General features: G+C 35.6%; 2 protein-coding genes across 2 annotated transcripts in view; one reads left to right on the top strand and one right to left on the bottom strand.

Moving 5' to 3' along the window:
- VRK2 (VRK serine/threonine kinase 2) overlaps positions 1-1,914 on the top strand; it is a 45,638-nt gene extending 43,724 nt beyond the window's left edge. The window contains 1 exon segment of the mRNA XM_054820743.1: positions 1,366-1,914. Coding sequence (XP_054676718.1) covers positions 1,366-1,608 — 243 coding nt within the window. The 3' untranslated portion in view covers positions 1,609-1,914.
- FANCL (FA complementation group L) overlaps positions 1,572-18,632 on the bottom strand; it is a 29,854-nt gene continuing 12,793 nt past the window's right edge. The window contains exons 6-14 of the mRNA XM_054820744.1: positions 17,550-17,646; positions 13,491-13,559; positions 6,222-6,372; positions 4,310-4,393; positions 3,677-3,722; positions 3,497-3,578; positions 2,567-2,683; positions 2,162-2,233; positions 1,572-1,708 (exon numbers count right to left, since the gene is read on the bottom strand). Coding sequence (XP_054676719.1) covers positions 1,673-1,708; positions 2,162-2,233; positions 2,567-2,683; positions 3,497-3,578; positions 3,677-3,722; positions 4,310-4,393; positions 6,222-6,372; positions 13,491-13,559; positions 17,550-17,646 — 754 coding nt within the window. The 3' untranslated portion in view covers positions 1,572-1,672. The remainder of the gene's footprint in view (positions 1,709-2,161; positions 2,234-2,566; positions 2,684-3,496; positions 3,579-3,676; positions 3,723-4,309; positions 4,394-6,221; positions 6,373-13,490; positions 13,560-17,549; positions 17,647-18,632) is intronic.

Genomic DNA, 18,632 nt, shown 5'->3' with positions numbered 1-18,632 from the left:
GAGAACCCTGTTTAGGTTTCCAACATGACACTGGGAAAAAAAAATAGTTTGTGTAACTTCCTCCATTTACTTGAACAGCAAGCACATGGTATGGATTGTAGATCTTGACACCGGAGAGTAACTTGGGGATTTGTGTGTCCATCCTTCTTGTGGGAGGAAGGAAAAGTACATTTCTACAGAAATGGGGCCAATCACTGGTCTAGTATTTAATTATATTTGTCTTTTGATTTAGTTTTTATAAAGGAAAAGCTGCTAGTCCAATATGATTAATAATTCTGCATCTATGTAGAATAGTTCTGCAGTACTACTCACTATTGGGCATAATAGGGGAGAGTTAAAATAGATGTCAGATAACATTTTAAGATATTCAAAGGAGAAACTGGAGGGGGAAAAAAAAGACAGGATTGTATTAGTTTCATTTTCCAGCCTTCCTCTCAATTCCTTTCATATAATTTAGGAGACAGATAAAGGAAAAGCTGTATAGGAAACTTTAGAGCACTGAGATGATGAAAATTCAGGGTTCTTCAGGCAGAAAGCGGGAGAAGAACCAATGGTTCACGCAGGAACTGCTTGGACAGCCCATCGCCATGCTATTTTCCAGAGAGCAATTCCAAAAGCTGCAGTTAGGCAGCTGCCTGGAGTAGTTACCTGCAGGCACCTCGCTGTAGCGTAGATGCTTGGACAGGATGGCCACCCTGTTGCCATTAACAGATGATGCAGGTAAAACCTCTCTGGTTTATCTTTTGGGGAAGTATATTCAGGAAAACATCACAGAGCTGGGACAATGAAAGAACGAATGGTCTGCTTGGTAGGATGCTGCTGGAAAGCACGTATGGCTTAGGTATAAATTAAACCAAGAAACATTTCTATGCTGAGATGGAGATCAAAAAGGTAAGCTAAGGATGGACATTGCTTCTGGAGACCCAAAAAAACCCCAAGATGCCACTGTATCGAACTAGAACAAATCCCACCCTACCAGCATATTTTTGCTTTCTATGGTAAATCAGGAGAACCTCAGCTTCACTAGGAAGTGCAAAAACTTACACAACTTAAAACAGCAAATCAAACTTCAGAGTAATGTCTGGAGTTTCCAGGCTAGAACTTTATTAGCAGGAATGCTGTAAAGACTTAACCGGTTTTCAAAAAATATTGATATATTAAGGATACAGAAGAATTTCAGCTGTTGACTTCAATAATAAACATAGAGTATGTCTCTTTAGAAGGTGTTTAATCATACTTAACATTATACACTTAATAATATACAATATACTTATACCTACAAATTCCAGAGTTAAGACTTTGTATGAATTGTATTGTTTACTCTAGAAATTTAGTATTTAGTATAACTTTTTTTTTCCCCTGCAGAAAGACACTGCAAGAGAATTACCACCATTTGACCTCCAAGCAATGTTCTCAGAATCCAAACAGAAACACGATCGACTCTTTACTACAGATCATCCTGTGTCATCGCCAGAAACTGGTTCTGACATCACTCATCCTGCTTTATCTGTTATATTCAAACTTGCATTTACCGATGAAACATACCACTACAGCGTAGCCATACTTGTACTTCTGCTACTAATATTACTTTCCTTGTGTTTTCTTTGACATCATGGTTTTCGTATCTCCAGTGTAAGGGCATGCAGTGGTGTTCCCATCACGCAGTTTCTTCTCAAAGTTTCTTTGTTGAAGATTTCAGTGTTAGTGGCTTGAAAAAGATGTTTTAAAATAACTGTCAGTACAGATCTTTTAAAGGCAAGTTCTCCTCAATTTCCAAATCCACACTCAATAGTTATGTATGCACTGAACTCTTTGTACAAGACTGTTTGGTGTTATGAATGTTGGGATTCTTTTTTTTTTTCCTGAAACTGGACCTTTGCTACAGCAACATTAAAAAAGTCTTATGAAATACAACAGGGTGTGATATTTAATTACTCTGACACTAGTATGTTGATAACCATAGCCCTCTTTATACTGTTTTAGAAAACACTGATGCATTACATGCATGGGAATTTAAAGATTTCCTCTCTTTATTCCAGTGGGTAAAGGGAAGAGTAGCCACAAATTTTATTTTACAACTGACTTTGTTACAGTTTTTGCCTTTATCTAAGCTACCACACACTATTTAGTTCAATCACTCATTTTCATTAGATTTCCTTACCTTATTACAATAAGGACATTCACCAAAGATGACATTAAAACTCTGTCTGCTAGAAGGAAGACCTTGTAGCCACTGCAACACAAGTAAGTGGATTAAAATTCACATTTGTTTCACATCAAATTTAAGAAGGATCTATTACCAGGGGTTTTTCCAAACAGAGTTCATTTGATCAACATCTGACACGGCGTGTGTCAAGTCAGAGGCTGTATAACCACAAAGTGAGGCAGGTTCCCTTCCGCAGGGAGCTTATTGCTGAATTGTGGCTTAAAAGACAAGAGGAAACACAGTGACTGACTGTCATAGCACTCCTTAAAGGCTTTTGCTTCATCTGAAATGTAAGTGGGCAGTGCCTGTTTTCTAGAATCTGTGAGTTAATGAGCAAGTTTGTCCCATTAATTACTTTACCTCATACAGGCAAGCCCGGTGATAAGGTTGTCCGCATCGGGGATCGTCACAGACTTGATCTGGAGTAGTGCCGTCAAGTCGATAGGCGTAGCAGATTCCACAGTCCTTAGCAAAATCCTTAAAACACAACATGGTTTAGCTTACACTACAACTGCAAGGAAGAAACAGGGCTAGTACCGCAGAAAACATGTTCATCTATTTGTCTGTGCTTTTGCATTTTTTTATTCCTTAGAACTACTAAATATTTTTGCCCTCAATATACGTGTTTACGCCATTACGGTATAAAGAGTGAGATTAGTTGCCAGATGTCCAAGACTTTGTCAGGCTATATTTTATCCTCTCACTGAATTACATCTACTTTGACAAGCATTTTCATACTCTCGGGGGCCCCACTGTTTCTTTTTTATTAAACACAATGATTTGTCATTACATTTGGACATTAGACCCAAGACCTCGCAGTCAGATATTAATTTAAAAATTTCACAAGTGAAAGCAAAGCGAGTAATCCAGTGTTACAACATTGTCAAAAATTAATTCCGAGTTTGTTTGAAATGCACCAGTATTTGGATGGCCTCTCGTCCCCTCTAAGCAGCTCTACCTAATTAGAACTTAAGTCATCAACATCCATAACAGAATGTTTGGATTTTCCACCCCTCATTAGCTACTCTGGAACTTCCTCTTTTCCTTTTAATAGTGAAGCCTGTTATTAATCGCCTTACTGCTATGAAGGCCACAGGAAAGTGTGCACCTCTAATCAAAGGTTAACAAGCTCTGACAATTGTTGCTTGAAGTTCAGAAGTCCTTATGACAATATATTAATCCAATTACCTCTCTTCTAAGTCTCCTATTTTTTGCTGGCAGTTATAAAGTGACCATTTAAATTTTACTTATTGAGAAATAACAACTGATCATTAACAAAAAGCAACTTACACTTTTTTCTAACACAGCACGAGATGGAAAATCAATTTCTAAGACGTCTTTCAAGTTTTGTAATAAACTGATTTCTGGATCCCTGCAGGTGCGAGAGAGAGAGAGAGAAAAAAAGTCAACACTAGGAACGGCAAATACCATTTCAGTTTCAAACCTGTATTTATTATTAAAGATGCTTACCATAAGTGCATGTTGTTGTTCAGCTTAATTCTCAAAGGGTTAACCGCTGCAAACAATGTACATAAATAATTACATCATCTTTAGGGTCCCCTTTGCTCCCCCTCCCAATTTGACCTCTTATAATTCAGCACTGACAAGGGAAGGCATGGGTTGGTGGTTTTGAATTATTTAAGGTACCTAAGTCATGACTGCTCTTAGTTCTTCATTATGGTAATATTTAAAATATCATCTTATATATCTTAAGCAGCTGGTAAAAAGCTGCAGGACACAGAAGAAAAGACTTGAGTATTTCCAAACACTATGTAGTAAATTTTCAATATTTTTTTAAAAGACAATTTTATTAAGTTACAAACATGACTGGGTAATGTAGGACACAGGGTTCCCTCTAAACTGTGCTAGGAAGGCACTGGAAAATAGTGTCACTCACAGAGCAAACCAGCATGCTATGGATTTAGGCTGTTAAAAACCCCAGCATCTACTGTGTAAAACTCCCCTACACGCATATTCAGCTTAAATCCCGGCTCTGCTTAAGTAAAGTTTACCCCAGGAGTCTGACATCGCTTACACTAGTATCTGTTCACTACCGATGAGATTTCTAGAAGAGAAACAAACGGTGTACGTCTGCTGCCTTACCGTGATCTGCTCCAAGAAAATAACACTCGGGGAGCATGTTTGGATGCCGAGGATCTACCTCTACGTTCACCGAAACGTTGTTCCCTACAATGAGAAAGCAAGTCATGGGTGAAGCTTTTCTTCGCTGTCAAGTATTTGAAAAACAGAAACATTAACCTTCTTTAAAAAGCAGTTTTAAATTGGTTAATTCGGGCTGGTTTTCATTACTACAAATAATAAAAAAGTTGATAGGTATCCAAATTAATTGTACAAAATATCAGTATATATTAGATATTTAAATTCAAATGAGCTGTAATTAAGAATAGCAACTGATTAAAATAACTGCCAGTCTTGCAATTCCTATAGACCTGTCTTAACACTTAAGACTTACTTCTGAATACTCAAACTCAGCTAGATGACATAATCCATTTGAAATCTTAGCGAAATTTTAAAGGTAGTAGAGATGTAATTGTTATTAATTCCTCATCATTTTGACAGTCAAAAAGAGAAGCGCAAAGACAATATTAAGCAGTACAATCAAGAAAGTCAGTTCCCCCCCCCACCAGCATACTCCGGGACTGAGCGAGCAACGGCACATTTTTGAAACAGCAAATGTTTTTCAAGATACCCCATCCTCCTCACAAGGTCCACTATTTCTAAGGGGTAAGCAGCTCAAAAACGTTCTGCATCGAGGTTAAAAACCTCACAGCAAATTCTCTTCTAAATAAAAACATTTTTTGTAATTAAGAGGTAAGTTAGGCTTGCCCTCCTTGAAGAAATTGGAATGAATGAAATCAAAGTTTAGTCATAACTGAAGATTGTCTGTGACCGACAACAAAGGGCTCAAAGCCTTGTATCGCCCTCCATTGATCTAACGTGAGGCACTTTTTGAGCCTTTTCTTTCCTTTTCATTGGTCTGTGTCAAAGCAGAGCAGAACCAAGATAAAGCCACCCTGACTGCACACACACACACGCACACAAAAAAGCAGCGCTGTCCGACCCATGTCATTTTAGCCGGTTGCTGAACTTTTCCTGTCTCTTCCTGTCCCTCCCTCCACCCCCAGTGAAGGAGCAGGCTCAGCACCCCACTAGCTCCTTTCCTTCTTCACTCTGCGGGCAATCAGGCTTTCCGCGGCTTTCGGGGACAATTTAGGTCTACTTTGGTCCATTGTGTGTTCTCAGATTTCCACAATGTGCTATTGACATTTTGGATTTCAGCTAAAAATCAGAACTCTTCTTTCAAAGATAACATTTTCCCCTGTATCTCTAACCTCTGACAGTGGCAAGTTTCTCCTTTGCAATTACAGGACTCCTTACCCCATAGATATATATATGTGTGTGTGTGTGTATATATATAAAGACCTTAAAATGCCAAACATCAGCATATGAATTAAGGTACTTTTTCAGACAGTTAACACTGTAAGCCTCTAATTTCCTCTTATTTCTTTGTCCTTTCCACCTGCCCATTTTAACCCCCTTTTCTCTGCACTCCAGTATTCCTTTCGCCCTTCCAGGACAGGATCAATCTAAAGTCTGTTAAAAAAGTATGGAATTTGTGACTGAGATGAGGGCTTCATCTAAGCCATTTTTTTACAAATACTGATTTTTCTGGAGTTATCATGCAAGTCCTCAGTGTTTCACAGTTACACTTTCATAATTTACAAATACACAGTTTCTGCATTTTCCTGCAGAAACTTTCATTTTATCTAACACCATAAAGTTGTTGTTAATTTCCTAAACAGGTTCAGTATTCTGCGGAAGGTTATTTATTTTTTTTAATACACAAAATAAGAGAGTGTGTCTTGCTGGTTTTAAGCGCGACCTTTCATGTTCCTAACTCGAACAAGCACCATCTGATTTAGACAAGCAAAGCAAAGCAGCACCCCGAGGTTTACTTCTCAAATCCACTGTATTCCTTCAAATCTTTTCATACCTATTGCAATTCTTCTGCTGGTAGCACTCCGTGTGGGATTTTCTGGCTCAAGCACCCATGTCTTCCCATCAATTTCATCCATGGCATCCCAGAATTCTTTCAGCGATTCCAATGCCGCCAGGAACTGATTATAGATGTCTATTAAGGAGTTCTAAGAAAAGAAGAAATGTAAATAAATTTCATATAGTTTCTACCTACAGCCATATACAATATTTAGAAAACAAACTGTAGGTAATTTAATAAGTGTTAAAATCTAGTATGTATCCAACTGTATCACAGTAGCATAAACCACTGAACCTCAGGTTTAATTGAAACAACACAAGTAAAGAACAGCTGTATCCCGAGTACAAGTGGTACCCTAATCCTGGTAGTCCTAACATGTGATATACATACATCATACCTGGATTTGATTTGGATTTTTTCAGAAAACTTTTCTGAGAACTGGTAACAGCTATTAATTTGCATTGTGACTTGTAACAAACTACTGTAAAATTGAAGTAAAAATCATCATTACCTACTATTAATCTTCCAACATTCTGACATTTTGGCTCTACTTCAGCTGAGCAACAAGGCAGTGGTACCAAATATAAATACGCAGAAATATCTACAGAACTAAACTAGCTTATTTATTTTTTAAAGGCTCTAAGAAATATAACCTAACGTCATAATTATCTCAAAATTAAGCAGCAGAAAAACAGGTACTTAACATTAGATTTCAAACCATGTAAATACAGTAAGAGAAGGAGAAACCATCTAATAATCAGAGGATTACACTCAAGGGATTTCAATATTTGAGAGTGGATTAGATAGAATCAGAAAAATCTTTCATTATGCGGGACAATATACAGAACAGCAATGCAGAAGTCTTTTAAAAATTATCAGCGAGCACAAAAGAAGTAACTATTTCTACAGGGAAAGGCTTCTTCAAGTAGAGAAAATGCTCAGCAGTCAGGTTAACACCTTTCCAAATGCAGATGCCCAGAGGGTGCAAAACATGAATCATTTGGGAGCACCGAATCGTTTACACAGAACACAAGTGAACAATTAAATGCAGGAGTACAAAGCAGAAAGGATTGGAGAGAACTGACAAGATTTCTTCAGTTAGGATAAAGAGATGGTAAAGTACAGGGTTTTTGTTTTTTTTTTTTTTTAAAGAAAAATAAAAGATAGCAAAAAGATTTCAGATGGCTCTTGGCCTGGGAACAAGTTCCTGGGGTCAACAAGAAAAAGCAAAGCAAATGATCAGTTCTTAAAGAGGTATTTTTCTATAAATAATACAAAATGTAAGTGGAATGGTTTCCTTTAATCTTTAGTAATTATGTTCTTCGTTTCTCACCTGGACAAAAAGAAGCAAATTATATGAACATTCTCAGATGAAGAAATATGACTTTTATATATAATAAGTTTTTATATTTTACGCATACATATTTTAGAAAGCAACGGTGAGGCTTAGAAATAAAATGCTACATTTTTCCTGCTGTTATTAAATTATATTAAAGTAGGAAAGCACTTAAGCAGAAAAGTGTGAATACTGCCAATCTCAAAATGTAACGCTTATTATCTTTAAAAGCATTTTGTTACTTTTATAATACCTGAAGTGATATAATAGTGTCAGTCACTTAACCACATCTTAGAGTATAATATCTTCATCTTAAGTACTATTATTTCCAGTATTTTAATAATTTTCACACCATCCTGAAATGTGATCTTTTGTGCTCTGATGACACTTAAATTAATAGCATAATTTTCTGGTACTTGCAACAGTTGCTTTCCATTTTGATTTTTTACATTTTTCTATATCACATACAGATAAATCCTCTAATAATCATTTTTATCTTTATCTTCCGGGAATTCAAAGGGTTTCACTAGAAAAAAGAAACATCAAGGGATTATAACCCACAGATAAGTTTTAAAATCCAATTAATTTTAATACTAATTGTAATTTTTCAATGATGTTCCTTAAAAAGGTAGTTAAATCTTTTTTTTTAATGCTCTGTTCATTTGATCTTATTTGCATGCTTCATTGATGTTGCCAGCTGTCTCCTGCTATATACATAAATGCATCTATAGCTATTTAAATACATCACATGCTTGTCATGCAAACCATGAAAACTATAACATTCCTTTTTATTCGATTAACCAACTCATTTTTGGTTGTTGCCCACTTTTAGACAAGACTGCTATCACATTTGGGTTTTTTTGTTTACGCTACACCAAGGTAGTCATTAATAATGTCAAACAGCAAAAACTCTTTGTTCCTTGGTAACCTCTGTACAAATGCATTACAATTTGTATGAAATACGTCAAATATTCTTTGGAAAAATAAGACATTCATAATTCAGGATAGCATCACTGGCTGCCCACCTGACTCTAAAAACCACCAGTAAAACCAAACTGGTTACTCTATCCTCTGTATGTTAGGTTTCCATCCTCGTCAGGCAAAACATCCATTATAAAAACAAAGAACACTGCGGCAGCTTAATCTTTCACAACTTAAAACAAAATGAAAATATTTTTAATGTATAATGTAAAACTTGCATTTTATTTCTAACTACTGAGGATACTGACATCAGCTGCCCATATGAGTAGGAATGAGCAGCTAGCAGAGGTGAGGAAATACTAGTGCTAGGACAGTCACAAAACCTTAATGCAGTGCTATTACAAGGACCCGTCAAATGTGAATTCATACAAAATCAGCAGCTGGAGCCGGCTTCCTCTCCATTCCAGCACTGAGGTCCTGAGATAGCCTTACAGTCCCAGGACACCCCGCTGCTTTCCAGTGGGAGCTTGCTAAGTTTTTGACAGAGATATGCTGCATCATTTAACCATCCTATTCCCTTTAGATCTCTATGACCGCAACAGCAACAAACCAGTATTTGTTTTATCACGAAAACACATTTTCAGATTAGATGGACTCCTATAGAAAAATAAGAGACTGAGAAAATGTTAGTTTGGAATACTCAGCTCAAGATCCCTTCATCTGGCTTTAAGAGGACTGGTTTTATTAGACCATTGCCTCCCGTGACCATAGCCAGAGCTTTAAACACGCAACGCTTCTCCAGATTTTTCAAATTTCAAGTTGTGAGCATAGAAAACAAAGAATACAATTAGTGATGACTTGTGAAAAGGCACTGTCAGTGACTCTCAGCACAGCTTTCTCTCTTAACAAAGCATATATTCAGCTTCAAATCCTAGTTATTCAAGGCTCTATGAGGCAAAAATCTGATATAACCTGATACAAGCTATACCAACACAGTTCTTGGGACTGAACGGCAATTTAATGTTAAGCTGGAGGGCCGTGAATCTGAGATCTTAACTTCTGAAAACAGGTGGTTGTAGAGACTGGGTTAAATTGATTATTTTACAGGAAACCAGACATGTAAACATATCAACTTGGATGATTCCCCAGCAGTTTTAGAAACCTTTGACCCAAATGTTACCTTTGTGCTATCAGACTCTATGCATCTTCCTTTCATTTCAATGACTGGTAGGAGATGAAGCACGCACTTAGGTCAGTGCACATCAGATATTCTTGGACCTATGTGTTCCTGAGGGGAACATGCCTTCTCTTCTTCCAGGAAAGAGTCTCCTGTAGTATTCCAACATTTTTGTTTCCATTTCTATCTTCTGCACTCTCATCTCCATCTCCTCACGCTGATTCTTTGCTCCTTTTTTTTTTTTTTTTACTTTCAATTCAAATACTTTCCCATGTTTGCCCCTATTGCCCATACACCATTTCCTTCAATTAAAGGAATAGGAAGGAATGGAAAAAAAGTCACTGTACTCTTGGTTCTTATTTCTAGAGCCATAGAAGCTGGGAAGAATAAAGAGAAAGTCTTGAGCCTGCGCCTTCCATAAAATCCATGAAGCCTTTCAGTCACTTTTAAGAGCAGCTATACACCTATATGGCTATTCTGCCAAATTTCAAACATCTGCTCCAAATCCCAGATGAACTAAATATTAATCAAATGGTAGTAACAATGTTCTAATTAAGATAAATATAGCACAATTTATTAAAATTTATTTTTTTAAAAAGAGAAAAATATGATCTTTATTCTGAGATTTTTCTGCTACAATTCTTCCCAACACAAAATTTGCTTATCCAAAATTAAAACACCTGCAAAGTCTCCTAAAGGAAAAGGTAAAGTAGCCTAAACTGTAGGTGCTGTTACCTGCTTGCCCTTTATGAATTGATAGATAGAATACAATTTCATAAAGTGAACAGTTGTTGGATGGAAAAGGGATCACCTGAATCACCTAAATAATTTATGATTCTCTAGATTTGTTTGGAGACTATTTATTTCTCACAAGCAGTAGTTTACCAATTTCCCCCTCCTTAGCACAAATCAAACTGAGACTCAACACTCTGCAACCTTTATAAAGTGTCTTGTCAACCATCCCAATTTTTTGTATTTATAGATGCATATAAAGCTGGTGTCTCTGAAGCTCCTTTGCTAAGAAAAAGCACAATTATGTTGCATTTTACTGCGTTTTTATCAGAATAACTGAAGAATAATCTCATTCGTACCACTATACCTTCTGAATCTTGTATTACTGTTTCATTGTTGGCTGGCTGCATGACCTCATTAGTCATTAATTTCCACTCTCATGACCTTCATGTAGCCAACCAGGTGGGCAGTGGTCAGTATAGAAACAATACCCTGATGTGAGGGCAAAATATAGATGCACTGAAACTGCAGAACCACACTTACGGTGTATGCTGAAATGTGGAGACAGCACATTTATCTGGTTATTTAGAAAAAGAATATAACTGAAATAAGTGGATGTTCTTGCACTTGTCATTGAGAAGCACTCTGCATTTATTTGGCACTTACAACAGTAGCAGCAGCAGCAGCATTGCCCTTGGTGCTGATTTCTTACTACTCTAAAATGTCTCCTCTGAGCCAGAATACACTGGCTGTTGCTGATCATGCTGTGAGACACCTGCACTGGCTACTAGGCTTGTCATGACGCACAAAACCCTACCATCTTCAGCTTGACATTGTGCAAGTTATAATTATTCATCCAAATGAATATGTCAGAGCAGCAGCAGCAGACCTCTCATCAGAGCAAAAGAAAAATACATCAAAACATTATCAACCCAGCAGGAAGACAGGGACCATAAGGAAAATTACCCATTTTTAATATGGATGCCATAAAGCCATGTCTATTATTATACGGGAGGGGGGAGGAAAGGAAAAAACAACCACCCAACAACCCCTCAAGTTTAAAGTCCATAAGCACCGAAAAGAACCTGAAATAGGCACAGCACACACAGGGGGGGTGGGAAAGAAAAAAAAAAAAATTACCTGAAATCTATTTATATTTTCTCTCATAGGAGTTTATACTCTAATAGTGCAATTGCAGAATTTTAGTTAAGGCTTGTCAGTTTTTACATTAAAGATGACCAACAAATATTAAAATTTAAGACCTATCAGTTTCAAAACTTCATGTTATTTTATGAGAAAATAGGTATAGCATGCTCTTTTTCCCTTTTAGGAACCACAGTTTTCAACTACTTGAGGACCTGCTAAATTCTGCTGCCAGTGGTGTTTCAGCATTATCTAACCTTAACCCTTATTTTACCATGGCACAAGGACTGCTCGCTGCAATAATTTCCACGTGTTTTGAAAATAAACACAATTTACACAATTACTAGGCACATTTTTTTCCAGAAGCATTAGGTTCATGTCACCCACACATATAAGGTCAATTTTCAAAAAAGACTGTACAACAAAAGCATTTCTATCAGCATAATGCACAGGTTGCTGTTATTTGGTTCAGTATTACAGTAGGCTATCTACAGCTAGAATTAGTATCCCGTGATTTCAAAACATGGTCTTCAGTTACATACAAACGCGTTCATGTTTTCGAATAGTCCATAGGTAATTCTAACTGTAAAAAGATTTTAAGATCTCAAGAGTTAGAATGTAATTTTTTTAACATTAACTTTGTACTTACTTATAGTGTCAATATTAATATATTCCCTCCCATCTTTAACTTGTCAAAGAAGGCTGCTTCATATCATGTTTTTTCAATAACATTTTATTAAAACATAAGTCCAGCTACTAGCTTTAAAATTACTAATAGTAAATACAGAGAAGCAATGACTGTCAAGGATATTTGAAATGTTGTTAATTTGAGGCAACATATATTGCAAGGCTGTAAAATTAATAAAATACTATTAAAAGTATGTATAAAGTTTGAGGTTAGAAACACGACTTGAAATTCTGCCTGTAGTATATGGAATCCAGTATAATTTAAGAAAAAAACCAGTATCTGTTTAAATTGTTCCAAACTGTACCAGAGAATCAAAATCTAGAATTACACGTGAAACTGAATATATTTTTCATTTGCAATGGTCCATTCTTGCAGTTATTTCCTCAAGCTCTCATATTGGAGGATCTAAGTTAACACACAAAACCTTGAGCTTTGCACTCAAAATTATATGCCCGTCTTAAAATCATTCTGATGCAACCTTTCAGCCATGTTCCCTATGTAATTTTAGCACCATAAAGACAGGCTTTATTGATGGGTAGAAATCCTCGTGAGAATTAGGATTATGAAATGCCATCATTTATGTTAAATCTATTTTCCTGAATTAAATGAAATTAAACATCAACTATTTTCTAGAGATAATTCAAATTAACTTACATCTAAGTGGTCACATTTAAATCCATTTAATCAAGTACACATGCTCTATTAAGGAAAAAAGATACATGAAATAATGCAAGAGAGACTAAAAAAAGACAATGGCTCTTGATTCTTTATATTAACAATATCAGTTAAACTGTGAAATCAGAATTCTATTAAGTACTTTCCTGTTCTTTTGATTGCAACTGAAAAAGTTTTATTATGTTATGAAAACTATATAGGATAACAAACTGGGGGACCACCTTTGTTTTTTATGTCTCTCAACTTTAGAGGGTGCTTCTTTTCTGTAAGACAATCATTTCCCGAGCGTATATTTTCCCAATATCATTCCTAAAGCTATTTCAGTCGTATGAACAGCTTAAGAAAAAACCAGCCAGTATGAATGCAAAGCATACAACATGCAAGGTATATCTATATGGCAAGGAAAACATTTAAAACGCTGCCATGAGGAATATGGCGTTCAGTATTATTACATTTACATAAGCATGTATAAAAGAAAAATGCACACAAGGAAAAAAGCTGGAGTAAAAAAATAAAGTCCAACCCCTCATTACCACCTACATACTGCATATATATCTTGGTTATTAAAAAAAGATGCATAGTACAGCAGTTTACCTGTGGCATCCAAGAAATAGCAAACTGAACAGGAAAATCCACAAGGCAATCCGGTGGTTCTGTTGGATACTGAGGGAGGGAAAGAAAACACAGTTGTGGTTTGTTTTGGTTTTTTTAAAGTGATTTAAAGTCAGCCTGATACTCAGCTGCCAAATTTGATAACGGAATATGAGCACTTCAAGCATCTTGAGAACTTGGCTCTTACAGGAAACAGTATGTAATGCATTTTCAGAAATAGTTATGAATGTTAATGATCATTTAAAGAAGAAATCTACATGTAAACAGTTTTTCTATATCAGTTTTTAATAATGGTGGGAGAATCAGAGTTTCCTCTGTTCTGTGTCCACATTACACATTAAAAAAGAACTTAAGACAAAAAAGACGAAATATTTTTAAAAAATTCTCTTTAATTACCTGGATAGAAAATGTAAAAAAAAAAACAAAAAACAATAACCAATCATTTAATGAGTCAAGAACTAATTTTCATTTAAACTAGAATATTTGCTCTGATTCGTAACATTTTTTGTTTTGAAACTGAAAGTAATCAGAGTAAGTACATAACTATTTAGAAAGAGATGAATGAACATATACCCAAAATTAAAACAAGTCCCTGCCCCAAATTAAAAGATATCACTGAGGAAAAGAAAAAATTGCTGTATTAAGAAAACTGAAGCTATAGAAATTTGAGAACTCCAAAAATAACCACTGACTATTCATTACACTAGTAAATCTATTGCTGTTTAGCATCCAATATTAAATCTGTGGAAAAAACCTGGTTTTTTTCTGAAAAATAAAGTAGCAAAGGAAAGAAACATCTAATTACAAATAAACTGTGTCCTTTCTAAGAGCACCTATCCAAAATTTTATTCACGAGAAGTTGCTGCCTTTTAGTCCTGTGCAACCTTTCAAAATCTACCAATGCCGTACACAGCAGTTTTAGAGAAACTGTATTAGTATTGCATCAACTGCCAACACAAGAAAATGTTATAGGGAATCTTATTTGGGGAGACACAGAAAAAAAGTCCCAACTTCCTCACAGAATTAGAGAGTTAAGACAAAGAGGTGCTGCTTCCCATAACCATTCTCCATCCAGAGTAAATCTCTAGACATAGACAATGTCCTTACCAGACATCTGGCAATCAATTTATCAGAATTTTTAAAACATGTCTTTATTCTATGTAAAATGTAATTCTACGGTAATCAACTTCAAATAGTTTTCAATGGCAAAGAGCAAAAGAGAGGCATAGCTCCCCTAAAGCATCCATTCTTCATTGCTTTGATTTTAATAATAATCTAGTGGATTTATGGATTTCACAGAAATTTGTTTAAACTTGCTTTTTAATGTGCCTTCATTTGTGGTTTCTGTTAGGTATCCACTTTCTGAAGACAGCTCCTACAACTTGTATAACTTATGCTTTACCATTTTATCAAACTGGTGTCAGACGAGTTAAACAACAGTGACACAGCAAGAGAAGCGAAACAACTAATTTGGACAGGAGGCAGTTACAACTTAGAAATGTATATCCACAAAGGCTGTTACAGTTTCTTTTATTGTAGTGCTACTGTTGTTGTATTGTAGGCATTGTAGTGTTAGTGGTTCTGTATTGTAGGTATTATTTTTCATGAAATACTTCAAAGTTTGCATAGAAATAAACTTGTTTTTAAATGTATAAAAGGATGCCTAGAACAAACGTTAAGTCAGAACAATTTTTCCGTAGGATTGGTTTAGGACTACTTCGTTTAAATCCCAGCAGCACTAGGCAATTATGGGTTTGCTTTCTTGGTAAGTAAATTCATTTTATGCTGTCTTTTGTAGGGTGCCTTTGAACAACTGCTTGCAAACAGATTCTACTAACTTTACATTGCTTAAAAAAAACCCCAAAACCAAAAACACCCAAAAAACAACCTACAGCACTTTTCCCTCCATTTTAAGTCAAATTTTCTTTAAGAGCACAATATTGTACCGTGCACCAAATAATTGCCAAGAACTATGCAACAATGATTCTGTACATATGTACATAAAGGTTTTAGACCATGCAGAGTTAAATCTTAAATAAACTAAGGTGAGTGATTCCCCAGGAGACAGTATTTTAAAATACTATCCCAGAGCATATCAATGACATCATATGTTATTACGGTTATATTCAAATGCATATGTCAGAAATCATCCTATTATTATTCTTTAGAACAATTTAAGCTGCTATTAAATAAAATATTTATATTCTATTTTTGAGCATGCAGCTAACTTCATCTAGAAGAAGTATTTTCATAACCCTTGCCAAATCATTCAGATAATTACCAAAGCATCTTGATTACTACATGGCATGCAAATTCTTGCAGTGGCCTATTTGAATTCTTGGGATCCGAAATGGCAAGCACCCAACCCACTTCTCACGCAATACAAAATGAAATCTGATAAATAAAACTCAATGTATTTGGTTTTATACTTGCAAAGATACATGCTTTATTTTCAGAAAACTCCTCTGGCCATTTATTTAAATTGTAAATGGATAAAGATTTCTGGACCAGGCGTTTTCAGCCAAATAAATCGGAAAACTATTTCACAAAATGTAATCTGAATATTAAACAATATATTCTCTTATGAAGTTTAAGCCTAATAGTTTACAAAAGTCAAAATTGTGTAGCATGTGATTTGGCCAACATCCCTAACTATGATATGACCATTCTCAATTCTTCCAGGTTTAAACTGATCACTCCAAGTTTCCTAGACACTTGACAAATGCAGTTTATAGAGAGGAAGTCTTTTGAAAGGACAGTTCCTAACACAAAGCACATTAAGACAAGGATAACAGGTGGAAGCATTTGACAATGCATTAAGGAAAAGTCTTGCGGCAAGTTTAAATGCCAGACATGGTTTAAAAAGGACAAGCAATTGATCATCACAACAATCACTTGGAAAACAAAAATAAAAACTGATGATTACTTGTTACAACAGATAGGTTGGATAATCTAGTCTATTACACTATATCCTTAGTTAAACCGTGCTTTCTTCCGCTAACAAGAGTCTCAACTTCAGATATTTTATTACTATAAAGAAAATATACAAGTTTTTAGAAGAACAAAAAATGGTAATCTCGATTCCCCTTACAGCAGAGCAGTAAGTTAAGGCTAAACAGAACCAGCCAATGCATAAGTGTAATAGTGTTTGACCATGGCAGCTGCTTGGTAAAAATGGGTATTGCACCGTATTTTTTTTTCCCCTGCACTTTTATATTTCCAAATAGTTAAAATACTTCGCTTCAGCTGCCACAAAATCAATAAGAAACTTAGGGGCAACAGGCTGCACTTAATTTCTAGTGTCATACCAAGTATGGGATAGCAGCTCCCTTATAAACAGTGATAACACAGTCTGGTTAGTCTCCTCGCACGTTAAATAGACCATAATTGTACTTCCTGGATACATTTTTTCCATCAATGTATTTAATAACGGACTGAGTAGCAAATTAATTATGCATTCATTACTCTGTGCATGAGTTCAGTTCTAAGTACCAGGAAGAATTAAAATTTTTCTGCTTCCGCACACGCCTTGGATTTGCTTTGCAAGCACTGTCAAAATCAGCCCATTATTTAGACCAAAAAAAATATTTTTTTTAAAATAAGGAACTCACTTCTGTAGTCAGTTTTTCATACATCTTTATATCTACAGCTTTAACAGTAAGACGTGCTAAAGAAGCAACCCAGCATCCTCTAATTCTTGTTATATGCATAGTCTCTGGATGGAGTGATAATGAATGAAAGTCTCCCAGATGGCTTTGTCTGTAATCCAGTAAAATAATTGCAATATCATAAAGTGTTTTTCATGTGATGCACAGTTTCATATGAAAAGATTCTTACAGATAACCACAAGGCAATATTAATTTTAAATATATTTGAAAGTCTGAAAACTCTTTATGAAAAAATTTCTCAAAAAAAACCCCACCATTATCTTGCAGAACAGACATACTAACAAACAAACCAACTCTCTAAAATCCTCATGAATTAAGAAAAATCCATTTATTTCGAGGAAGCCTTAAAACATTTTCTCCCACATAAATTCACCTTTGCATTTAACTTCAGAGTGACGAGATGCTGTCTACCACAAGAGTCTTCAGCTTTTAGCTTGACTGTGGTAAGGCCAGTATCCACATACACGACTCTGAAAGAAAAAAGAACACTCTTAACAGCGCCGTTAAGAAGTACAGTTTGAAATGTCTGCAATACTCTTATTAGTCTGTTACAAATATTAATCAGAGGAAGTCCTATATGCCAACCATTTCTGCTGTTCTAGATTTACTGCTGTTAATACACCAGTCTACTGCTTAATGCAGTCATATATCTTTGGGTTATTTACAATGTGTGTCAAGGCTCATGCTGTGGTCAGTGAGCACTGTGTTTCAGTTTTCCATCACTGGAACCTTTGACACACACAGCATGTTCCTGTCAGCCTCTACTTATGTACACATTAAACTTCCTGTCAAATCTTTGATCCATTTCTGCAGTTCCTTACTGTATGAGACTTTTATGCTCCTGATTTGCTTTTCTCTTCAATGAAGTTCTCTTTTATTATCAATACTATTATTGTGGAAAATTCAGTGGATATTGGTTCATATTCTGAAATTGATTTTCTGCAGAAAACAGTACCCAAACAGGTACCGAATGAGTTATTTATGATGATTTGCCTTCATTTCATGACAGTTTTACACAGTATACATGCACTCAAGCAAGTAGCAAGTACATACTAAATGTAGGTAAGTTTTAAAACTTCTGACATAATCACTGCCTCTTTGCTTAAGATGTCACCGATTTGTGCTTCCTACAACAATGAAGATGAATACAATTGCAAAATACATTGTTCTCTAGAAGTACGTTCTGCTGACTAGCTTCAACAACTGCCAAAAAGGTTCAAACTTCTCCATATATTTAACAATGAACTGGGCACATGGATGTTTTGGCATTTTTACTATGTCATTCTTATGTAAAGATAAAAAGCAGTCCAAGATTATTGTACAACTTATCATCTAGACTGATGGAAAGGCCTATCAGAGTTCAAAGAAAGCATCTGCTTGCTGACCTAAGTAATTTTTTTTTTTTTTAAGCCATTACGTACTAGCCAGTCATTCGAGTCAACATGCTGGGAAAAAT

The sequence above is a fragment of the Grus americana genome, chromosome 3 (assembly GCF_028858705.1).
Source record: "Grus americana isolate bGruAme1 chromosome 3, bGruAme1.mat, whole genome shotgun sequence".
Classification (NCBI taxonomy): domain Eukaryota; kingdom Metazoa; phylum Chordata; class Aves; order Gruiformes; family Gruidae; genus Grus; species Grus americana.
The sequence above is the reverse complement of the archived record's forward strand: the minus strand, read 5'-3'. Positions and strand labels throughout refer to the sequence as shown.